Raw genomic sequence first — 25,772 nt, 5'->3', positions numbered from 1 at the left:
ATAAACACTGAGCTGCCAAAGATGTATAATAAATGTGACTTTTAATAATCTCTTTACCACCACTCGACAATGTGAAGCTTCTGTGGCTGCTTTCAAGTCATGGGTCCAAGCGTTTGCCTTTGTGTTGAACACATCTTGGGGCACAAATGAGCATACAAGCTCAGAACTGGTTTGGTAATCGCCGGGCAGTGACTGTGGCTTGCAGCACGTGCTACGCCCGCAACTGGGCTACAGTGTAACCTAACCACCAGCACCTTGGCTTGGTTCAGGCCTCTGGATAACCTACCTCCTGCTCCTGTGCAGTGGAGAAAGCCAGATGGCTTGGATTAATTTTTAATACCAGTGCTTCCTTTTTATCCTCCAAGATGGAAAGATTTTATTTCTCTAACATGCAAGAACAATTCAGCTTCAGCTTCTGTTGTGCCCCTTATGAACTGTGCACCTTGCCTATCACTTCTTAGAGCTCCTTTACCTTTTCAGACCTTCCAGTCACATGCAAACTTCAAATAGTAGAGCTATGTAACAGACAAAGCTCCTTGTTTCCAAAAAGCTAATACTGGGTCACTGTGCAGATTTTACTGGAACTGCCCTCCTCCTGTGAAGTTATGTCTGAGTCTAATTGGCATAGGAAGGGCAAATGTTCCAATTCTTCCTGGTCAAGGCAGGTAAAAGATGTATTAACAATCTTCCTATCAAAATACAGCTCATGATCTATGTGATTATTGTGGTTTCTGTCCAATGCATTAGTTTGAGCCAATTAACAAGAAACTGTGACAGACTGTTCTGGAATAAATGCTGCAAAGAAGAAAAGCAGTAACCATTCCTGATTCTGCTTGTCTGGCCACGAGTGCAAGGAGAGCATGACCCTGTCTGAACAACTCAGGGTAAGGAAAAAGAAACCCCGGATCCAGGTCCTGCTCAAGGGATCCCATAAAGCAGTCTACACAGCTGCTGACCAGAACAGAACAGTGCTCAAGGCACATCAGGTTTGGGCTCTCTGGAAGACAGCACTGCCCTCCCCTTCCCATTTTGCACAGCCCAAGGACACAAGTAATGTGGACACAAGGCATGCACTCACCCAGCACTCAGGAAAGGCCACAGGCAGCTGAGCTGTAGAGCCAGTCTCTGCTGCTTCAAGTAATGGTAAACACTTACTGGAATTAAGGTAGGGCTTCAAGAACGATGAAAACTGCTGCCCTTCAGCAAGGCTATTGCTAGCAAAATGCTAACCTGTGCTCCTTGGGCACAGCTGACAGGAATTAACATGATAAACAGAGCTCCCAGAACTTTCCAGGAGTGGAAAACCCCTCTTGCTCCCTTTCTCTGCAATGTTTACATAACTTAATATACTATCACTCATAGCATAGTATGCCGTTTTTCAGAAGACTTTTTCTTCACCCTCTCACCTCCAGGAATTGTTTTAATACTCATCCAGACTCCCCAAGTTTTAAATGCTGGGAACATTTAAAAGTACATTTAACCCTACACCACTTACCTTATAACAAAAGCAGTGAGTGCAGATGAAGCAAAGACACTTTAAACCCACCACTACCAAAATGAAACTCAAAACCAACCACCCAGCCCTATGCATAGGATGCTTGAGTTTAATTTGGATATTAAGTAATTCCTGGGGAGACCTACTTTTACTACTCGCTGTAAAGGTTTTTGAAAAAATGAGCTTGTTGCTATGGAATTAATAATAGATCTATGCAGACTGGTATCCCCAGGAGAAATAGGGAAGGCAAAAATATTAAAAACTGATGCTCCTGGCAAATGAAAAACTAATGGACCACTTTTTGCTGAAGGGATGGGAGGTGCTTTTATTTTATTTCACTGAAACATCATCTTCAGCTACATGGAAACACCTTGAAAATTTCACTGAAAATGTGGAGGAGAAATCCATCACATACCAAATATCAAGAGCACTGAATGATCGCAGTGCTGTAGCAGAACGTAGCTGGTTATGATTTACTTGAAAACCAAAAGAATTCTGCACCAACCAGAAACTTCTGTACAAGTTTGGCAGGAACACCAGGGATTTAAACTGCAACAAAAGCCACTTGTCAACTAGGAACTTTGTTTTTTTAAATCTCATCCGTACTGGCATCTGAGGTTCAACAGGGCTAAGTGCTCAGGGGAGACCACCTAGCTCTTCTCAACTACCAGAAAGAAGGCTGTAGCCAGGTGGTGCTTGGTCTCTTCTCCCAAGTATCAAGTGACAGGACAAGAGCAGATCGCCTCAAGTTACACTAGGGGCAGTTTAAATTGGATATTAGGGAAAATTTCTTCACTGACGGGGTGGTCAGACTTTGGAACAGACTGTTCAGGGAAGCGGTGGAATCACCATCCCTGGAGGTATTTAAAAGACGTGCAGATATGGCACTTGGGGACGTGGTTTAGTGATAGACTTGGTAGTGCTGGGTTAACAGTAGGACTTGATGGTCTTAAAGGTCTTTTCCAACCTTAACACTTTTATGATTCTATCCCATGAAAACTATTTTACTTTCCCACTCCTTTGAAAGTTTCAATAACTCCAAAGAAATAGCTGGAACCTTTGAATTAGTGACATCTTTGAAGCAACTCAACATAACTCACATTACTTATAAATATTTACAAGTCAAACTCATGCAATTACCTGCATTTTCAAAACCACATGGAGTGCTAGAAAATTAATTCTAAAATTATTTAAAATCAAAGACATCAAAACTGACTTTGCACTAAATATTTATTGATACAAAAGAAAATAATTTGTAACAAACTATGTATTTACTATTTACACAGAAAAAGATCTTTAAGATCAATGAAACGACATGCCCCTAAAACTGGGATGTCAGATGAAAACGTTCAGTGTTCTTTAGAACTCCTTTTCATTAGATGATCTCCAATTTTCAGGTGAAGTTATGCGGAAGAGGTATCCAACAACATACTTCTTGTTTTTTCTCTAAATTATGAAAAGAACAGAAATTAGTTCAAATTAACACAGTTAAAAATAGGGCTATCTGTGCCATAATATTGGGGAGATACTAGACAATGAAGTGGAACACCTGTAGTGTACTCACAGCAGCAAGGACATCAGACCATTTGTCTACTCTGGTGGCAAATCAATAAAAGTATTAGTATAATTTCAATTATGCTCAAAAGAGCACATTAGCCTAATTTAATTTAACTAACAGTGGTCTCTGACAAACAAGTTTATCTGGGCAAAATTCAGAGCTGTCAAAGGCACACCTGGTTGTGGAACTAACACTTGCTCTGCGTGCATTTTCTTACGCTATTTCTACTTCGAAATGTTGCATTCTGTAAAGGACTAAGAGGCCTCAGTAGTTAATGTGCATGTGAGTTTCATGTTGTTTTTGTAAAAATCTTCTGTGTATTTTAATTCATTTAAACTCAGGTTTACACAAACAGTCCCCAGTCTCTGGTCCACGGTCCTGAAGGTCACACAAAGCTGCTGACAGTAGGGAAAAATAACCAAGAATTAAAACAGTTGCTGACAGAATAATGTCTGATACAACTCACCACATCAAGTGACAGCTGAGGACTGCTATTCCACATGGAGTTACATGGGAAAAGCAGCCACTTGAAGCCTGGACTGCAGAAGATGCCAAATTTTCAGCCTGGTTTAAAGCCCACACACAGAATGAAGACTGCTGTTAAGACTTGTAAGTGAAAATAACAACCCACTATCAAAGTATCTTATTGTGAAATGCTTTGGTGTGTACGTGCCAAAGATTGTTAGCTAATTCCCCCAAACTGAACAGCTGAATTCTCATCAAACCCAGGTATGTGGGTCTGTCTTACAGGGACTCTTTAGAGTAAAGATGATAAAGAGAAGTCAAAGCTGACAGCCGTAACATGACTCAGTGTGCACGTTTTGCCCTTTACTATGGAAAAAGGGAGAGCAGTGGCTGGTCAACAGCAGCCAAGTGACCTGGCACACCCCACACTCTCGTTGCCACAGGGATGGCCTGCTGTGTGACATGGAAAAGGCTGCTCTCCACTTGAGGTGTACAGCATAAGGCTCTTCCCAAAACAAGCATGAACTATATTTATAGAAGGGCAGCTTCCACAGCATGGGAGTCTCCAAATTCACAGGATGGCTGAGGTTGGAGAGAACCCTTTGGAAGTCATTTGGTCCAACACTCAAGCAGGACCACCTAGACCCAATTGTCCTGGACACAGATAAGCTCTTTCCCCATATCCAAACTTCAGTCTCCTGATCTCTTCTGTAGCACTTGTCCTCTCCACAGCAACCACACCAATAATAAGGATGCCAAGTATGTACACAAACATTCTGATGTGCTTTGCAAATACACACTCCCTCCCACGGCACTAAGTAGGGTAGAACAGAGATTACATGTTCTGAACTATGTGGACAGAGCTGTTCCATATGGAAATATACGTCAAATGAGCTTGGCAGTTCTCAGCTCCATCTTGAAGAGAAATGGATGAAACTGATCCTGAGGGGCCACCCCAGCTTTACAGCTCATTCAGTCTACACTCCCTCTTAGACACCACAGAAACATCAAAACCAGGAAGATTACCTTCTTCTGGCACTTACCAGAAAAGTAAAGCAGAAACAGGGTGTGAGAAGGCACTTACATCCACACCCCCCATCAGCAGCAGTGGGCATGTGCTGCCATGCTAGACCTCTGCGCCAAAATCAGCTGGTTGCCTAATGGCATTCCCACTGGTAAGAGGAATGAAGATATAAGAACAGGTGAATGCCTGGACTAGCCTGCCAATACAAAATCAGGGTATGGCATGGTGCCTAAGTGATGGCAGAACCACAGCAACATTGTGCCAAGGCAAAGGAAGTCACTAGCACACTGAATTAGTGCTACAAGAGGAGCAAAAATAACAATGCTACAATGCTCTGGGGTAAGTCTAATCATGGGGAACAGTGCTGGGATGGATTATTTCAGTGCTGCAAAGCCAGCCTCAACAGATGGATGAGGTTCAAGGGCAAACATGCACGCCTGAAGAGGTCCTTAGTACTGCTTCTGCAGCCATGAAAATGGCAGATGATGACAAAAACAAACACCTTGCCAGTGACATCCTAAGTCGACTGATGCAGGAAAAGTTTTTGATTTTTGATTTTCACATTTTATAGATTTTAGAAGTACTTGTAACTGTAGTAAAATCTAGATTTAGTGTGCTAATATTTCTAACAGCTTAAGTTCAAGGTTTATACATGCCAACCTCTGCCACATATCAGTAGCTCAAATTCTGTTACTTGTTTAGACTCTCTTCAAGGTAGAAAGCTGAGGAATATCAGAAAGGCCTGCAGAATGAGACAAACATGAGCCAACAACCTTGGGTCTAAGAACACTGGAAAAGCTCCAAGAGCCCTATGTGTGCTGAGGAAGAAGAGAATGATGAAGACAGGGTCCCACTGATCCCTAACTCAAATTCTGAGGTGTGACCAGGGGCAGGACGGGGCTGGACTGAGAGATGTGTGAACTGGGGATTGGGTAGACAATATTATAAAAACCATAGAAATCAGTGTTTGGAGCACACGTTGATATGTATTCCTGTGGGCCCTAGGCCTGATATTAAAGGACTTTCACTTTTTATCTTATCCCACACTAACTTCACTCAGAGTCCTGCTTTGCTGGGGTCTCTCACAGCATCATGACCTTCTTGGGAATTAAATCTACACAGAAGTTTTTCAAAGAATAGAGGCCAAAGAAAGTTTTGCATCACTTCTTTAAGAGTGAAAATTGGGAGCTTTGCCAGACCCTGTACAAAACTAGCAGAAGAGGTAGCAAAGGAACCTTCAGGCACAAGAACACCTGGAACTGAGTTTAAAAAATTACTCAATCCTTGCAAGCAACAAAAAGACAGAAACCTTTGAAACCTTTGGTAAGGGAAATGCATCCAAATAGGGCAAAAATAAATAGTTTAGGCAGCAAGATAAAATATGAAGGAGCAGACTGAGACTTAATACAGCAGCTGAGGTGAAACAGCAGCAGGTGAATGCCACATTCCACAGTCTGCTCCAAGGGGAAGGAAGTAGGAAAAAAAAAAAGAGGCAAAAGTGCACATTGGACAGATATTTCAAGGAGACAAATGCCAACTCGCATAGAAGGACACAGTGCGTCACAGCAGCAGCATGTACACATGGAACACCATGAAGAAAAGGAAATTACTATTAATGCTTTTATTAATACTTAAGGAGACCCCTTAATTGTAATTTCTGAAATAATTCCAGTTCCAGATAACCGCACCAAAAAAAAAGTGGACATTTAAGCAAATTTTTAGCCCATGCTAAGTCAAATTAATTGAGAGAGGTTCTACACTTCATTAGCATCGCGATTCAATGGAAATGAGCAAGGAGGGATGCAGGAGGTCTGGGGCACGCACCTCATTTACAACCCTCAGCATCCCACCAGAGATTAGCTTTGCAAGCTTCAGTAGTCCTTCAGAAGAGAATCTTAATTATTTTCAGTAAAAAAAGATACTACTGTTACAGGTCCCTCTTTTTTGATCACAAACCACAAGTATGTAATGCAGCATGGGTGCAGGACTGTGGTGGGTGGACCCTGGTGGGATGCCAGGTGCCCACCAAAGCTGTTTTATCACTCCCCTCCCTCAGATGGACAGGGAAGAGAAAACATAGTGAAAGGCTCCTGGGTTGAGATGAGAACAGGAACAGATCACTCACCCATTACTGTCACAGAATGCAGGAGACTCTCAAGCTCCAGTGCCAGGAGCATTTCCACCCTCTCCTTCTGCACTGACCTGGGTCTCCGCAGGGCTGTTTCTCTCACATATTCTCACTTCTCTCTTCTCTGTCCATAATTACTTCTGCACAGTAACTTTTTTCCTTCCTATATACAATATCACAGAGGCATCACCACCATCTCCGATTGGCTCAGCCTTGGCCAGTGGTGTGTCTGCACTGGGGAAGACCGGCATTGGCTCTGTTGCACACAAGGGAAGCTTCTGGCAGTTTCTCACAGAAGCCACCCCAGTAGGCCCCCATCACCACTATCAAAACCTGGCCATGCAAACTCAATACAAGGACATAAGCAACAGAACCATTTCATGACAATGTGAAGATTTCTGTGAACTTCAGTGATGTGAGCAGAAGAACAAAATTAAGCTATTCTAAATTCTTATGTTTTCCTCAATGTAATTTGTTTGGAATGTTAGGTGCTAATGCAGACTCTGTATGCCACAAAATGAAGCAGCAAATAAAGAAAATGTTCAAAGTTAGTTTGTCTTTAAAACACAGTGGGGCTTTTTCAGTACCCAAAATATTGTTCCAGTCTGTGTTCCAATTTATTCCTGCAGCGACCTCTCTGCTATGAATTACCTTAAGAGTGTACAGTAAAGCTCAGTTGCTCATAAGGCAAATGTCTGCTTCTACTAATATGAAAATCAGCCATAATGAAAGGCAGACAGCATTTGCTGGATGCAAAAAGGTCTCTGCAATTATCACTTAATTGTCCTTCATGGGCAAGTACTGGGTATCTCATACTTTCCCCTTAAGGTTGCTCCCTTCTTCAGCACTTTTCTTAACTGTCTACTTAATTGGTCTTCCTACTCAGGCTTAATTGTAAATTTGTTTTGATGAATTAGCCTCAGAGCTGACTTGGCATTAACTGAAATACAGGAGAAGTACTTGGTTTCTTCAGTGTATAGGCTACTGCATCCTAGGGGAGCTCGTTCTTCATCAGCAATAAAATTCCAAGTTCAGATTGTGTTTGGTAAAAACTTATTCATTTCTTGGTATTACCACCATTGTACTACAACACAAAACTGTTGCTAATATATAAAAAATTATAAAATTCAGTAAGTTCAGGCCTCTTTTCGGGGGATTATACATCATGCTCATTAGCTGAATCCTGTAGCTTTACATAAGATGACATAATGCTTTTAAGCCCAAGTGATCATATCAGTACTAGAATCCCAAACCAAGAGTGTAGGTTACCAGCAAGACACCTGTGTTTGCATGGCACCAACAGCAGAAAATGTTTCCCACACCAATTCCTTTCCAAAGTTATAAGCTTCATTGAAAACCCTTTGCATAACCTAGACAAGCCAATCTGCAACACCTTTGCACATTAATATAGGTCTTCATTATGTTTGCACCTCTCATATCACTCCTTTCCTCTCCCTCCTTACAGCATGTTGATTCCAGAAGATACCCACACAGCATTATCATGCATCTGCCACCTTGTTCAATCCTCATTTCAGATACTGTTACTGAAAACACAAAAAGGCAACTTTAAACACAAAAAGGCAACTTTAAACACCAGGACAATGAACAAATTTAATAAGCTACATGAAACAATGTACGTTAACAACTATCACACCTACTTAAGAAACTTCCTAAACAGCTGACAAGAGTACTGGAATTCTTCAGTTTTTAAAATTTAAAGTCCTTAGCTATCAAGCTGCAAAAAGAAGTTAAAAGTCTTATACTGGACATTAGTATTTTTTCCTGTGAACGCTTTTAGACTTGCATCTCAACAGTCAGACTGCCAAAGTAAATACTTTGCTTCTTCCAGCTCCTTGTTTCAATCATTGTTCCTCTTGTGCTCCAAACAAGAGACAATTGCAGAAGAAGTGTAAAGTACATGTAGTTTTACAATCTTTTTTGTGCACCTTTACTTGGGCACAGAATGTAACTGAAGCAGATCACATCAGGAGCTTTGTGGGTGGGCTTAAAGACACAGGGCAGCTCTGGAAGCACACCTTTCAGTGTATTCCTTTCCTAATAATCTGCAGCCAACTGTTTTGACTGATCATCAACCACTGTTTTCACAGTAGAACCTAGGAATCACTTTGGTTGTCAAATCCTACATGAAGCTTGTCCATACAACCTGAGCAAAATTTGGCTTTGAGAACTCTTCTGATTGCATTTGTGAACATCTATGAAGTGACAGGATATTTTGCAAAGGAAATGTACCAGCTCGGAAAGACTAAGATATTCAGTTACAACAGCTGTCAATACCATTAAAGAGGCACGGTCCATGCTCTTCAGTTAGATGTATCATCTGCAATCAATCACCACTTAAAGTAAATCCTGTATAACAAAAGACATCATGCAGAGTCTATACATCAGTAAAAATGTGAGAAATATTCCTGTGAGCTGAAAAGCCTTTTCAGCTATTACAATATGAGGAAATAGCTCTTTAGGTTTATTGCATTCTCCAAACGTTAATTTAAAATCATTTACAGATAACCAATTTAGCTGTGTACTTGAAAAAGAGAAGGAGCTGTGTATGTGCCTCAGTAGTTTGTTTTATTGGTCCTCTTTATTCTTTTCTGTAATTACTCATCTTGCTATTTCCTATTTTATGTTTACAGAGTTGTACAAATATGCATGGGCACATGCATCTGACAGTTCTGCAATCATTCTGCTGCTGCTTTAAGCTGCTGTTTAATAAAACAGGAACAGTTTTTTAACCAAATGAAACTACAATAAGATAGATTTGCAAAAGAACCTACTAACCTGTAATTTTTTTAAAGGGGAGTCAAAGCTTTCAAAATTCTGACATTTTATTGTGGTGGGACTCCTCAGTTGAACTCCTTAAAACAAACTTTGGGATGTTACCACAGTATCTCCTATAGAACAAACGTATCTACTAACATGAAGCTGAAATATGACTTGGTTTTTGTTTTCTGCTCTCTCAATTACTGTTGACAGAAAGCAATGAATTAATATACTGAAACAGGGATATCTTCCAGGAACAGTAGGTACATCTCACAGGCAGCAGAAAAGGCTATGTCCCTTAGACAACAACGATCCCAACTTCTCTCCACAGCGGGTAACACTGGCAAAACAGTGTCAGCCTAGCTTAACAAAAACCTGGCTAAGCTACAGTAGCCAGTTGAAGCGAGATTACTTGCCAAAGTAGAAAATACATTGGAAAAAATAATCACACATATGCAAGAAGAAAAACACTATTTCTCACATTTTAAAAAGGCTTTTTTATTTGCAATATCCAATTTGGCCTGATGTACACAAAAATGTAGCCAAAACAAGACCAGGCAGAGGTGAAACATCAGCTACTGCTTCTGACTAGCAACTGATTACTGACTGGCACACTGCACAACTCAGCAGCCAGTCCTGGAATTCAGAATATTTTCCTGCACCTCCCGACACTATATTCAGGCTGATAACACAGAAGCAAATTTCATACAAGTGTCAAGTTGAAGAATAAAATTTTAATCCAGACCAACAGTGAACATTCTAGCTCAACTCAAATCCTGTATTGCACTAATATTTTAAAAACCAGCTCTGAGCAAGGAGCTGCAAATAATACAACATCCCTGTTAACAAAATTAGCAACATTCAGTACCAAATCCTACTGTATGTGGCAAGTGTTTTCATCTCCTTGCAACAGAATTCAACTGAATTTATCTCCACTTGTAACATACTCTTCTTCCTCCCTTTCAAAAGCCAGACCCTAATGAACACAGAGGCCGAGAACAAACAGCTGTGCTTGAAGCCCCATCTACTGACAAATAGTAGAAGTGTTGTTTAACTACAGCAATATTCCAGAGAACATCCCTCGGCACAACTGATAATGCTTCTGAAAAAAGTGAAACACAAACATTTTGAGATGTACTCCAACTACACACTTTTCTCTGCAAGTTACACAGGACTTTTCTCCCAAGAAAGGGACTGGCCAGAAAGCAATAAAACCATTCAGCCTAAAAAGTTACATACTTTATCAAATCCACTCTTTTCTGCTGACACTCCCAGACATAAAATTAGGAAAACACAAACTGACATACTGACCTCAAACCTGCACTTGAACATCTGCACTTTTCCAGCCTGTGTCAGGAAAAGGTCTGCATGTTACTTCCGTTAAAGGAAGCATCCTGAAGGACATATTTCTCATCACTTACTCTTGACCCAAAAGAAAACACAGTCAAAACCTTGCTTTCCAGTTGAAGTATAGTGCAGTGGGGGAAGACACATCAGTGCCTGACATGACATTGGTAATGTATCACTTCTCATCTGAGCCCACCAAATGAAAACAGGTCACATCACTGGCAAGCAGCAGTCTGTGGAGCTCTGTCACATTATCATCCACACTTTCCTTTAGGGCCATGAGCTCCTTAGTCCACATACACTGACTAACCCTGAACAAAGCATTCATCCTTCTGCTACCCAATCTGCAGACAGGTAAGAGAGAAGAAAATATGCATATTTTTGTTTTGAACTCCTTGGCCTTTAACACAACTGAGAAATTTTCTTGTTCTGACTTTCAACTGGAACCAATAAGCTGGTGGGACCAGAGACCATCGTATCCACGGCCTGACCACTGAGAGACATGCTTGGGTTAGAAGCAGAGACTTTGGTCTAATGCTGGCCCTCTACTATTTTTCCAAGTGGCAAATTTCCATACCTCAGCAGGCCTGAGGAATTGGAAGATTTAAAAACTAAATGTTTTAATGTGTGTAGGATCCCTTCAAACAGTGGAGACAGCATGTGTGCCCATCTGGTAGCTGGTATGGCTCCAACACAGAAAGGCCAGTATTTGAATCTTACTGACCTTGAAGAGACCAACCCAAGCCCAAAAAATCAGAAAAGCTGCCAACATCAAACTCATATCTAGTAACAAAATGACTTTTTTTTTAACTCAAAACATTTACAAAAGTTGAGAGCAAGAAAAGAAAGTCCCTCTCTGTACTCTGAACTCTATCAGTAAATAGTTTGTATTAAGACAGAGACAGAACTAAATGGCAAGAGACACATTCCTGTTTCATCTTGTCAGAGGTACACACAACCTAGCCATGAATGAAAAGATATCACATATTTTCTACCAAGTATTTCCATTGTCAGTCTATATGTGTACAAGCCATAGCAACTACTGCTTGAAAGAGAATGACAAGAAGTATTATCTGAAACTCCCCGACCTAAAGAGTTTTTCACAGAAACATGGTAACCAGGACCTTTCACAGACACACAAAGTTAGTGGGCAGCTGAAAGCCAATTCCTTTTTCCTGCTTTAATGTATACTCTAGACTTAGCATAAAGATTATGGCCAAGACTATTTACAAGATCAATACTGAATCCTCAAGTCCTTAAAAGTTCTTGATTTCCATTCAATTTTCCTTATCTCTTTCTCTTTGAGTACAGCAGCAAGCTAGAAAAAGCATCCTACCAGAATAGCTGTAGTTTATCCTTATCTTCAGCCAGAAGGAACCTTAAAGAGCTTTGGAGACAAATGCTATGTATACCATCTGCTGTCTAGACTTGGCTTCTGGAGTATACAGTATAATTACAGCTTTCCCAAAGGTCCTCATTATTATCGAGGAACACAGCAAGGAAATCAAAAGGAGTTATTAAAGTAATACGTTTGGCAATGACCTATCACTTACACAAAATAAAGCTATCGGCAATGATCAGAGCTAATCAGGCCACAGCTTCCATACAAAAGACACAACTGAAAAGTCCCGACTTAAGAGCTCCTATTTCACTATTGGAACTGGAGGCAGGAATCACACAGCTGCCAGGCAGAGAAGAAACACCTGTCATTAACATATTTAGAAGGCAGTTGGACCCCAGCACACAAACATTTCAGCAGCCCATCTCCCAGACAACAATAACTGGAATGCAAACAACAGGTTCATCATTTAAATAGAGATTATTCTAAGCAGTTTGTATCAGGCAGTTGTTAAGACTATCTATCAGATGTTAGCTCGAGATGTCAACGTTTTTTTCAAGTGCTAAGCATCTTCAGAGAGATTAAGCATATTGATACAATTTGGAACAATAATACACCTACATATTTCATGCTTATATCTTTCTGTCACTAGATGGCACAAGAACAATAACTGCTGCAGAGTGAGGCCCTTCAGTACCTCATTTCAGTTTGACAGCAAACTGGAGTTCTTTTGGTTTTGTTGTAAACTCTTTTTATGTTGATTTCAGCTGCTCTGTATCAATTTGCAAAGTTAAGGTGGGAAAACTCCAACATTTTTTGTATGTAAAAAGAACTTCAGAACATACAAAAGCTTGACAAGCGTTTCAGCAAACTCTAAAGAAAGTTCTTCACCTGACTTTGAGTTGTGTGAAGACAAGAACACTTTCTTCATTGAGAAGATTACGGATGTTGTATTCATTTCCTACAAATAAAAACAGGGTAAGTTTTTCTTTAGGAGCCACTAGCAATTTTTCAAGTCCTGCCCTATCTTCAGCCAAGTGTATTTTCATTTTGTATATTTTAACAAAAGGAATATTAGCTCCTAATCTAGGATGTCATTGTTACAGGCAGGTCACTGCATTTCAAAGAGATTCAAAGGAATACACCTGGTGTCATCTATTTTAACCTGTAGTAAGAATAAAGTGCATCTTGGCTTAGAAGATCTTTATTGAAAAGAATGTAACAGGCTTGAGCCCTCAGCAATCAAAACCCACAATAAAACTTTAAGGTGAGGGAATTTACTTTAATTTATTCCTATATGAACTATCACTAAAAATTGCACATGAAAACTTAACTGCAGATCTTCACTTGAGATTTGCTCACTAACATGCCCAAAAAAATAGAATCATCTAATAGGCTTTGAACATTGGGACTGAGCAACATCCTAACATTCACATAGAGCCACACAATGACTTACGGAGATCACCTGCCACAAACACTGCACTGCTGATCCAGTCATACTGAGACCAGCCATGAAGAAACAGGCAGGAATGGAGATAAAGTATAGATCCTTATGGTCATATGAAACTTTCAGCATTTTATATAATCCGCTTTCTCAAAAAGCAAATGACAAAATTGCCTCTGCACACGCCCTAAAGTTTTAAAATTAAACACAAAAAGAAAGCTTCAATTGAACAATGATTGTTTAATCAGGATGTTGTACTGAAAAGTTAACAGAAAAGTGGGCTCATTTGTAATTTTCTAAGACAGCCCCTTCACAAGAAAGCAGTACAAAAGCTGTCTACTGCTTCATTAATAGCTTACCTTACAAGTACTAAAAAATCTCCTGATTAGAATCTTAACCCACTGATGGACAGCTTCTCATATGGAATTCGTGTCACTTTTATATCAGAAGTACAAAATTAGGTCTTCAAATTCTCAACAACCCATACGAAGTCATGACTCATTCAGCAAGACATTCTGTACCTTCTATATATCGAGCACAAAGCATGTGAACTGATCCAAATGGATTTTCATAATTTTACATAGAAAAAATCAGCAAGCAGATGATGACCAAAACAATTAGCTCCCGCTATATTAAGCTGCCTGTCTGTGATGTTTCCCCAACATTACACCTTGTGACAGAATCAAAATACCAAGAGAATTTACTCTTAGAACTTGGTAGTGTCATCAAAACTTTGAGGCCAATGTATACAAACACGCAATCTATGAATCTGTGTTCAACAATTAGATTATCATATTCATTGTTGCACCACATTCTGTTCTCCATAATCCTACACTTTCCCACTCTCTATTCAATCTTCTCTCTTTAAATCATTCAGTTTGGTTTTGATTCCTAGCATGTTAATTCCGTCTCAACCATCTCCAACAAATTGGTTTTAGACACATGTACTGACCTGCTGGAACATAGAAGGAGTCCCCTGTAGTCAGATAATACGATGTCTTATGTATTGTAGTGATAATTTTGCCGCGGACAATATAGAAAGCCTTAATGAAAGCCAAAGAGTTCTAAGATTAGCAAAGCTTCCTTTGCAAACATTTGCACACATGTTGTAACAAATATATAGACCCAATTCAGCTGGCAGAGCTGCAAACCCTTTTTTCCCCACACTGCTGAAAAATATGATGCACAACTCAAAAGGGGGATGGAGTCATCTTACTTATTTTGATACTCCCATCTTCCCTGCAAGATCCAGACAGTAAGTGCACATGGACATACAGATTTATCATGAAACAAAGCAGGGCCATGTGCATGTGAAGTACCTCTAGGAAATGATTCATTAATATTTATTTGCATTATGGGAGGGAAAAACCCTGAAAAACTTGTCACCTTTGTAGGTTACTTCCAACTGCTCTAAGATCTCCTGTCTGCATAGCCCATTTTATAAAAATGACAGAAAAGCACACTTACTATTGTATCCATGTGGACAAACTGGTATCCCTTTTCTTTAAGTGGTTTCAAAATCAATCTACCAGTTGCAAAAATGGATGTATTCAACTTTTTATGTATTTCTACTGCTTCATCTTGGAAGAAGCAAGCATGACAGTCTCCAGTGTTAATACATTCTACAAAAAAAGTCCAGGAGATTAATATTAATACTATCACATAATTGGTCTTGATACTTGCTCAGTGCATTACATATTGTTTCAGTGCAACACCTCCAAAAGCTGGATTCAATATTTAGCTGAAAAATCACAACACTTTGTGTCTCACTCAGAACTTTCTCCAGAACTGCAATGAATATTTGAATGCTCACCTTTTTATGCCCAATATGGCATGAACAATTTTTTTTCTTATCAGTCTAAACATATCCTATGTAATTCAGAAAGTCCCTTGGTCACATCCCTTCAACTCACCCAGAAGTACCTCCTCATTTGTTACTGGGTCCAGTACAATGGTTGGCTTAGAAGTATCAGCTAGGTTGTGATCCAAACTTGCAGGTATGTCTCTTTCATCTGAGGAAAGAAAAGAACCAAAACAAAACCAGAAAAACAATCACTATGTTTTAAAAGCTTAATTATTTAGGCATAACTTTTCCACAATTCTAATGTCACACATTCTGTACTTGAACTTGTTTCAATAAGTGACTAAACTGACTGAATAAACTTCCTTCAAATAAAAGGCAACCATCCACAATAATTCCTTGAAAATGCATTTTTTATTGAAATAATTTCTCTGTGTAATAGATGAAGGCTCTCTAAATCCTAAGGAATTTCCCAGGAGAATGTCAACAAATTATCCTATGCTATTAACAACAGTATTTACTCAAAAGTATCTGTATTTTCAGCGAAGTGCTTTTCCAGCAACAGATGCTGAGAGGATATGAAATACATGATGAACTATGAAGAATAAATTTGTTTGCTTTTACTTCCTGCTGACTGGCATCAGGAGACTTAAGAGATAAAGCATTCAAAAAACTAAGTGCATGTCCAACTTTCCTTTTCTCAAGAAATACCATTACAGGAATCTCACCGTAAGTTGTCAGTCTGAGAACTATTTCTATAACAAAAAGGATACAATAAAAAGGATTTTTCCAGAGAAGGAAATAGCCTAAGAATTGATGATAACCTTATGCTTTTCAAATAGAAAAAGAGACATTGGAGAATATTCACAACAGAATAAATATCCCAAACCTCTCTTGCAGAGTTCTCTTAAGCAGATAATTTTAGCTCTAAGTGCACAGGAAATTTCTTTAAATGCAGTCAGAAGCAGCATGCTAAAGGCAAGCTGTAGAACTCTGTAGGCACTCATGGCTGCTTAAATACCCTTACACCAAGACAGTCAGGGGTAGGAAGAAAGTTGCTGCATTTGAACAGCTTTGTTCCAACACAACCATCTCTCTCTAAAAAGAAGTAGCAACAGGTGTAACTCTATAGCTATAACAATAGTTTTTTTATTGTATCAATAACACCTAAGAATTTGTGCTAGAAGCTGACAGTCCTTATATGCAGCACTAAAATTCAAGGATGTGAGCGAAAGACTTCTCTGAGGATGAATGTTTGTTAGAGAGGAAATCAATCACTTCCAGAAGACAGTTCAAATGCACCTAAAGCAACCAATAGTTCTTGTAAGATACAACAGGAACAGTCACTACCAGTTCAGGTTCACATGGACTGCAAATGATTATATTGTAACATAAAGTGTACTTAGATCAATAATTGATCTAGACCAGGATCTGGTCTCCCATCAGTGGCTGAAAGCAAGTACTCCTTCCACCCCCAAAAATGGTGTAACAGAGCAATGGCACTTCCATGGTACACCTTTCACTTCTAACCTGGAGCTTACAGACTTTATATAGAGCTGTTAACAGTTAAGTCTCCTGTTAATGTATCTAGTTGTTGTCTTGAATCTACATAAATATTTTTATCCACAATATTCTGGGGCAGGAAGCACATAGTAAGAATGGCCACCTTATTCTGCTAAAGAACCCAGCTCTCAGTATCTTCCTGCCACATCTTCTAGTTCTTGTGTTTAAACAAAAAATCCCTAATTTATTTCTATTCCCCTTCTCCATGTCACTCGTGATTTCATAGGCCTTTCTCATCCCTCCACAGTACTCTCTTCAGGTTTAAGGATTCTTCACTATGTAGTTGCTACTCATACAGAAGTCCTTGCATGTTTTTGATGAGCTTTCCCTGAACTTTCTCCGGTCCTACCACTTTTCAGTTAAAGAATAAAATTCACATAAAACACTGCAGAAAATCAGAAATTTGTACCAACAGTGACTGTTTTCCTTATTTCCCTGATGATGATTTCAGCCCTGATTTGTTTCAAAACTGTTAGAACCATATGACATTTTCCATGCTTGTTAGCATTTGTTTCCTTAGTTCTATAACTTCACAGGGAAATACTTCAGTTTCAAACATAAGCTCTAGAGACAGTCCCCATAAAGAAAGGCTCTTTAGCATGAAAACATCTTCCAGATTCCACAGCAAAAATAATATGGCATTTGAATTTAGACTCCCTTTTCTGAACACTCCCTACATTACATATTTATTTTCTGGTCACAGAGGCTCCAGAAAAGCTTCCTGCTCCTCATTTTTTAAACACAGATTTAGTGCCCACTTTGAACCATTCTATGCACTGTTCTTAAAGCTCTCTCTTCACCTACCACGTTGTGGTTTTGTAGTTAACCTACAAAAGCTTGAGACTCTACTAATAGCATATGCTGCCTTTTTAGATGTGATATTACAGGTATGAGTAAAAATGACCACAAGTTTTCACACCTTAACTGTGCACACCAGCATCATGATCTGAACACAAACAGAAGTACAGTTTATTTCCTTCTACCTTGCTTTAAAGGCACAACACTGCTTCCAGGTATGTCCTGTATTTCTATTAACATTTTTACAACAAGAATATACAGCATTGTTATAGATACAGTAAGAACAGGGTTTTCCACATCAGATCACATTAATATATTTGGTTATAAATTTATTTTCACCCAGAGAGAGAATCAAATGTTTACAAGAGAAAAATCTTACAGGAACAGAGTATGTGATTACAGATAACTACTCTTTTTAAGTATCCAAAGGAAAAAGGTCTACGTTCATACTTGTTTTAATGGTTTTCTTCTTGTGACACTCCTTCCTCTGTTTACTCTTCCAGGGAGATTGTGTTTCTGGATGCACCACTCCACTAATCATAAGCCTCCCTGAAAAAAAAGGAAGTTAAACGAAGTTCACTAACTCACAGTAACTTTAAAAGAATGCAAACTTACACAACCAACAAGCACTTCAAATGAGAATATACTTCCTTGATACTGAAAATTTCAGACAGGTTTAGAAAGTCAGAGCAAACCAAAAAGCTTTTCAACATTAAGTATTTTGGAGCGCAATGCAACTTGAGATGTTTTGAAAATAATTTTATCAAATTTCAGTCACAGAATATTTCAGAAAGCCATGACATGAAAGTCATTCTTTAAAACAAACTATCAATTTTAAGAACACAAAGAAATACTATTTTCAAGCAAACTAACTGATTAGGAAAATAGCAAATTAGACTGAACTGTCAGAAAAGAAATCCAAGAGAACAAGATGTATTTGTTCCCTTACAAAATTTAACACTGAGACTCGAAAAAATATTACAGTATCTCCTCTGGAAAATAAGGAGAAACACTCCAATGAAACAATCCAGCAGATTGATTTATAAACAAATCTGTGATGTAATAAACCTACTAGTACAGAGAAACCATTCTGCTCCTTTCTACACAGTGAAGGTAAGCGTAGGTAACATGCTCTGTTGATACTGTTTTCAGCTGACACAGGTGTATCAGGAGAGAAAAAGACTACATGGAAAGGTGACTAAATAGCCAGAGAACAAACTCCTTTAAAAAAAAACAAAAAACACAGTAGTAAGCATCTCAAAGCTCTCATGGCACAAGATCAACCCACAGACTTGACTTTACTAACCCATCAGAAGGAAGCAAAGAAGTATTTTGGAACTAATACCTGAAGAGCTCAGAGTATAGTTTATGCGCTCGCCTCTCCAGTATTCCAGAGGTCTTAGACGTATCCTTTTTGTCCGACGAACATTAGGTGTGTTGGAAGGCATTACTAATTTGAAAGATGAAATAATTCCCATTAAGCATGAAAGGAAAATTTAGAGATGGAAAATACTAAGCATAATTTCCTGGTTTTCTGTATCACAAGGGGATCAGCACTTCCCAGCTGATATTATATCACATTGCCATCATGACAGAAAAATGGGATCTAAATATTGCCAAAAGCCTTCTTTTGCATACATCACGATATCATTCTCTCTTTTCTTAAACAATCACCTTACTGACTTTACGTTAGATTTACTTCTGTGTATCTTAGTGAATCACTGAGATCTGGATCTTAGGAGTTCAAGTACAAGGACAGCAAACATGCTACAACTTTGAAGACAAAGCTCTCAACAAAGACTAAGGACCCTGCCTAAATCTAAGGGATTTTATTAGCAACAGTGAAAAGGCACTGCCTTGGTTATGGCAAGGAGAGTGTAAAAGATCGTATATGCAGCCTCTTCTCTTCCCGATTCAGGAGTCCCATTTTCAAAGTCCAAAAAAGCAGCACTTCTGCCAACAGAAACTCCACACATTTCCAATATTTCTCAGATATTTATCTTCAGACGCACCTATGACACAGTCTCACCTTTCACGTTGTCTAAGCTGCCATATGTGAATACACTAAGATATGATATGTTAGTGTTGGTAAAAAAGAATAAAAGCCCTTTAAGGGCTAAGAGCAAATTAGTCAAGAATATTTGAATGTTAAAAACAGTCAATACAAAAAACTCACTGAAATAGTTTTTGAAGGCAGGCAACTGAAGCGTTGTGCATAAAATAATAATGAAGGCAATAAAAAAAACAATACAAAACAGACAAGCATGGGACTACAATCAACTGCATGCCCATTGTTCCATCCTATCAGCACTCAGATCATCACAGAGGGCAGGTTATTTGCACCCTCAATTATACTACGTAAACCTTATTCAAACTCTTACTGTTCTCACAGATCTGGAAGCTTGTCTTGACTCAATTGCTTAAGAATACATACAGTGAAGGTAGCTCAATGTACAGCTGCAGTGCCAGTCTCCTTCAGCAGTTTACATTAAGCTGAAAATGCACTTGCATTTACACATTTAGATTATAGTATTTTAAAATAACCTTACCTACTTTCTGCCTTGCTATGTCGTCTGATAACAACTCTCTCAATTTATAATTCAAGTCTTCAGAATTATCTGTAAACACATTCAAAAACCCACCATCATAGGCATTTACTATTCCTGACTTTTATTGAATATTAGAAGCAATCAAAGGTAACAAACTGAAGCCCCAACGACAGTGTTCCCACTGAAACCTTTTGCTATAAACATATATGAAACCCAATGTAAATAAACAGTATATCTAATCAGTTTTAAAACAGAGTAAGCTTGAAAATTAATGAAAAATATACATTCAAGTAAATATTCTTCAGACCTACTTCTCTTGATAAAACAAACATTGGCAAATTATAACTATACACATAATTTTATTGATCAAAGTGCAAGCTCATTCAGCTTTATATCACTCAAACCTCACTTCCAACCAAACTTCTTACTGGAACAGGCACAAAACCAGGTCTCTAAAGAAAGCATTGCATGAACTAATAACTTTGACATATTCACTTTTGGCTCTAAAACACTAATGAAAAGACTTTTTATCTCCAGGGTTGATGTTCATTATTATACAACATGAGCAACTAACTCCTACAGTGAAACTTAAAACCAAAATCAAATGAATAAAACAAACAAACACTAAAAAAACCCACAAAAAGTCCCAAAAATAAACCACACAAACCAATCCAAACAAACAAAAAAACACCAGACCAAAATATTCTTAGGTGAACAGGCCATGACTCCATCAGGCTCTACAATGGGTCCAGGGTGGCCTGAGGTGACTGCATATAGTACCGTCACATGGCAACATATCAAGCTGGTACAAACTGAGCCTGAAAATTTTGTTCAAAGTATTTCTGAGGGATAACTTTATCCTGGTAGGTCTGATGCCAAACCATGGAGGGCTTGTCCTTCCAAAGCTAACACAACCTAAAGCTGGCAATCCTGTACCACTTGGACAGAAACATAACCACAGCCAATAAATCTGCACTTGTTCTGGACAAGCTGAATACAACAGGTATTACTGAACCATCAGTTACAGTTTATAAGAAACTTATACATAAAATGTAAGAAAGTACCAACTTTAAACAATACCTGAAGATGCATCATCCTGTTCACAAGACTTACTGCTGGAAGCAAATTTATCACAGTGTTCTAGAACAGGCCCACTGCAAAGGAATAGAAAATATACCTTCTTAAACGTGTTAAATGTCAAAGGAACATCACAGCATTACCAGGAATAGCAAATTTAAATTTTTATCAGATCATATGGGCTGGGTTTTATTTTTCTTTTAAACACCTGTCTATATTGATTAGACACTAAAGCAAATGACTGCTAGTTAGAAATCACAGGCCTGAAATTTGTCAACTGATCCTCTACTCAGTCATCAGGCAGAAAAATTAGTGTTCACATCTCTAAACAGATTTCACTAAGCTTTTTCTTTTTTTCTCCCTTCCAGAATAAAGAGATCTTCTTCTGTAGCATTACCTTTCAAACTGTTTTCCATATATCATAATTACAGAAGTGCTATAAAGAAATGTTTTGCATACTGTAAGGAACGAATAGTAAAACAGTTTTCATCTGTAATGTGTATTCTGTCACAAAATCTGCCCCATAATATGACAATAATCTACATGTGTAATTCCACCAGACATTCTCTAACAATCAAAGCACGGGTAACAGGACTTCTCTTACAACCTTAGCATCAGTAAGTACTCTTAACCCTTCTTCTTCCTCCACCTGTGGCTGCGCTTCACTGCTTTTACTGTGCCACTGAAGTTCAGTTGTTATTCAACTAAACTCCAAAAGATGCATTTCAATTATCTACATTAGCATACACAACAAATTTGTCCAAATCTGCAGTAGGCTCCCTTATAACTAAACACCCCAAATTTTTCAGCAGAATGACTGATTAAGAATTCAATAAATTTACAGATTGCCACTCCTGTTTGCTTTGTTATTAAGTTCCCATTCCACAAAGGGAAAGACACATGTCCATCCACGTTCACTAAGTTTGGATTGTAGATACAGTTCTATACCCCACTTAACAGCAACTTCATTAGTACAGCTTTTACTAGTTACAGGAGCACTGGCGTTTCTGTTCCAAAATCACACACTAATGTGGAAGGAAGCCTCAAAGGAAAAAAATCCCCAAAGGCAAGAAACTTACTATGACCCCTTATTCATAACAGGAAGAAAAATTTTACTCATTTGTTAACTGTATTAGCATAGTATTTAAAACTCTCAAGCATGAATCACAATCCTTTTCTACCAGGTGCTTCATTGGTAGAGCAGTAGTATCAAACTGTTCTGTCTCAGAGGGTCAGAAAGTGGGATTAAATTCAAGGTTTTCAGACAACTCAAGAAATTACCTTTCATAATTCAGAGACTCCTTAGCTGCAAAAGAATCTCTAGAAGAGAAAAAAGTGAATCTTAGTACATTTAGTGTTAAGTCAATTTTACTTAATGAAGGGAACCTTTAGGTCAATAAATTTTACTTGCTAAACAAAATCATAAAAAGACACTAAAAAAAATTAAAGAGCAATGCAAAGAACAATTATTATAAACTAGTTTTAGACTCCTTAAACTTTGTCTTTAGATTGCCAATTATTAGAAAGTTACTTTCACAAAAATATATACAGCTGAAGAATTAAATTCTGTATTTTCTAAATTTAATTTAAAAAAGTAACAAACCTGACAGTGAAGGTACTCTGTGGGTGGTGGGATTGTGTTAAACTGGATCTGCTATGCAAATCTCATGAGGACAGTTTAACCAGCACAAGCTTCCTCATGTAAGTCATTAGATTTGGCACCCACATTTGAGAATTGGTTTGTCTGTTAACAATTCAATGTCTGAAATTATCGCATAGTTCAATTGGGCCATTTTAGCTTAAAAGTTAACAGAATGTGTTTAATTATCTGCCACGTTATACCACACTTGTAAGGAATCACATAAAAAGCTTACTCTGGTCCATGTTGCCTGTTAGGTTTCCTTTTGTTATTTTTGATTTTTACATCTGATAATTTCTGGGTTTTATTTGCCTTGTCTTGTACAGAAGAGCTATCAGAATCTGTTTGAGACTCAGTATCCTCAGGGCTTGGGCAAACAGCTTTATTGGTTCTGCGACGAACCTTTTTGGGTATCTTCCCTGAATACTTAGCTGGCAACCGTTTCTTGCCAGAATTCTTCACACTGTCCATGGGACTCTGTGGTGCTTTTACAGGAGTTTGGTTATTTGCACCATCAGGTGACTCCAATGCGTGCAATACATTTTCACGCTTTTTAGACACAGTCAACTTCTGATTCACAGGAGTCTCCAATCTCTGATGCAAGGGTGTGGTACACACATCACTCATTTTTACAGGATCTCTTTCAAGCTTTTCTTCACCAGGTTCATTGCCAGAACTCCCCCTTCTTTGTAATCGAAGATTTTTATTACTGCTTTTCTGGAGAGATTTTTTAAGCCTCTTCTTTGGACTTACTGCCACTTTCTTAGCTACTTTAACTTTTGGAAGTTTCGGCTTATCTAAATGCTGAGAAGCTTTTGAAGGTGACTGCAGATTCTTGGAAGACTTGAGAGACTTTTTTGGAGACACAGTCCGCTTTTGCTGATGCCCAGATGAGTTCACAGACAAATCTTCACTTGGCAGCATCCTTGTTTTACACTGTCCTGCATCAGATACCTCTCTTTCCAATCCAGACCGTGATATCAGTTCTTCAGCTTCTGATTCCCAGGATGTGTTCTTTTTCTGGTTTGGAGAGTCTTGCCAAAGTGCACCCTTTTTAGTCTTTCCTATCAATACACAAAGTATTTGGACATTAATACCTTTCCCTATTAAACCTGAAGTTACAAATTGACATCTGAATGCATAAAAATAAACCAAAGAATCAAAATAGGAAAACAAACAAAAAAATGTATCACAAAACCAGGTTTTTCCCTGATGGCTAAAAGGCTTTCTCTGAACTACAGCGTATAAAAAACTTTTTGGTGTACTTCAGTATTTCCTAACAGAAATAAAGGGGGACAGAAATGTTTCATTTAGTTTGCTTTCCAGTTTTCAGTGTTTCCTGCTACAAAACCTTCACAAATAATTCCTAAAACCCAATCCCTTTCAATTCAAAGCACATACTTTAACCTACTTTTTACAGAGAGAAGAGAAAAAGTTTGTGGATACTCATCTTCTATGCCTGCTCTTAAAAAAGGTGACATTGCTAAATTAATTTTTATGTGCTAACAGGAAGGGCAAAGGGGGTGGGAAAAGAGTGAAAGCACTCTGTCTCACTGCTTCATATACATCCAAATCTAACTGTGCAACTGAAACATCAAAAAGGAATCCAATAATGTCTCTCATCTATTTTATTATAATTTCCTAATAAAACACCACAAAATAATCCAGCAATATTAACTGGAAGGAAAAGTCTAAGAGCTGTTAAATAACTTACCTGTGTAAGTATTCTTTTTGCTTTGAGATTTAAGAACATCTCCTTCACCATCAGAGACTGGATCCGGTTCTGACACTCCTTTGAAGTCAAATGCTCCAACATCCAAATGATCCAGTCTCAGTTCAAGAGCTTCAACCTGTGCTTTTCTGTTCTTGCCTTTCTTACTCTGTGTCTTCTTTTCAGAGGGCTGAGATTTAGAACGAGGAGTTGCAGAGCCGCCTTTCTTACTCTGTGTCTTCTTTTCAGAGGGCTGAGATTTAGAACGAGGAGTTGCAGAGCCGCCTTTCTTACTCTGTGTCTTCTTTTCAGAGGGCTGAGATTTAGAATGAGGAGTTGCAGAGCCATCTTTTTTTGATTTTTTGTTCTTACTGGGTATTGAAATCCAAGAAGTAAAAGATGCACCACCTGATTCATCAATTAAAAATTCACATTCATTTTCAATTTCTGTATCTTGGTCTTTCACAGGAGGAGGTGGTGATGGGGGTGATAGCCAGGTTGAATATCTACAGAAAGGAGGGACAATGATAAATGATTTTGGGCGGTGGGGTAAACTGACTTTCAATCTTTCAAATCAAGTAGTAACTCCAGAACACCTAAACGCAGTACAGAACATTCTCTGGAAGAATTATTATGAAGTTCATCATTTATTGCTCTTTAAGGTTCCAAACAGAGCACAAGGCCTGCTTCTTGCTTTGGACAGATGCTGGACAGTCAAATTCCTATGTAACCAGTCAGATCCAGATTAGCTGAAAAAGACTGCTTGCTCTCTGAAAACTTCAAAAGCACACAAGGTTTTCCTGAATCCTCCAGCCCACCAATCAAAACATCTCAGGCTCAATCTGAAACACGATTCAGCATACTTTTTTACTGGCAGGCAAAACCAAGAGCACTGTTAAATCCTAACAGCATAAAATTTTGAAACAACCAAATACTTTCTCAAGTGGCATTTTTAAGTAATGTTGGACTACTCCAAAACACGCTCTCAGACTCTGTAGATAAAAGAATGTTGTTCCAGTATTCAGACCCAGGTTATTTTAATAGCAAATCATGTTC

The 25,772-nt window shown here is 38.5% G+C and overlaps 1 protein-coding gene across 1 annotated transcript in view; it reads right to left on the bottom strand.

Annotated features, from left to right (window-relative positions):
• Nucleotides 1–2,707: 2,707 nt before the first annotated feature.
• CENPC (centromere protein C) overlaps nucleotides 2,708–25,772 on the bottom strand; it is a 29,469-nt gene continuing 6,404 nt past the window's right edge. The window contains exons 8-19 of the mRNA XM_071556044.1: nucleotides 24,720–25,222; nucleotides 23,241–24,069; nucleotides 22,648–22,686; nucleotides 21,370–21,443; nucleotides 20,290–20,358; nucleotides 19,086–19,190; nucleotides 18,191–18,289; nucleotides 15,492–15,590; nucleotides 15,046–15,200; nucleotides 14,531–14,621; nucleotides 13,026–13,095; nucleotides 2,708–2,941 (exon numbers count right to left, since the gene is read on the bottom strand). Of these exons, the coding sequence (XP_071412145.1) occupies nucleotides 2,899–2,941; nucleotides 13,026–13,095; nucleotides 14,531–14,621; nucleotides 15,046–15,200; nucleotides 15,492–15,590; nucleotides 18,191–18,289; nucleotides 19,086–19,190; nucleotides 20,290–20,358; nucleotides 21,370–21,443; nucleotides 22,648–22,686; nucleotides 23,241–24,069; nucleotides 24,720–25,222 (2,176 nt within the window). The 3' untranslated portion in view covers nucleotides 2,708–2,898. The remainder of the gene's footprint in view (nucleotides 2,942–13,025; nucleotides 13,096–14,530; nucleotides 14,622–15,045; nucleotides 15,201–15,491; nucleotides 15,591–18,190; nucleotides 18,290–19,085; nucleotides 19,191–20,289; nucleotides 20,359–21,369; nucleotides 21,444–22,647; nucleotides 22,687–23,240; nucleotides 24,070–24,719; nucleotides 25,223–25,772) is intronic.

This window comes from Pithys albifrons, chromosome 5 (genome assembly GCF_047495875.1).
Source record: "Pithys albifrons albifrons isolate INPA30051 chromosome 5, PitAlb_v1, whole genome shotgun sequence".
Classification (NCBI taxonomy): Eukaryota; Metazoa; Chordata; class Aves; order Passeriformes; family Thamnophilidae; genus Pithys; species Pithys albifrons.
This window is presented reverse-complemented; position numbering and strand designations above follow the sequence as displayed.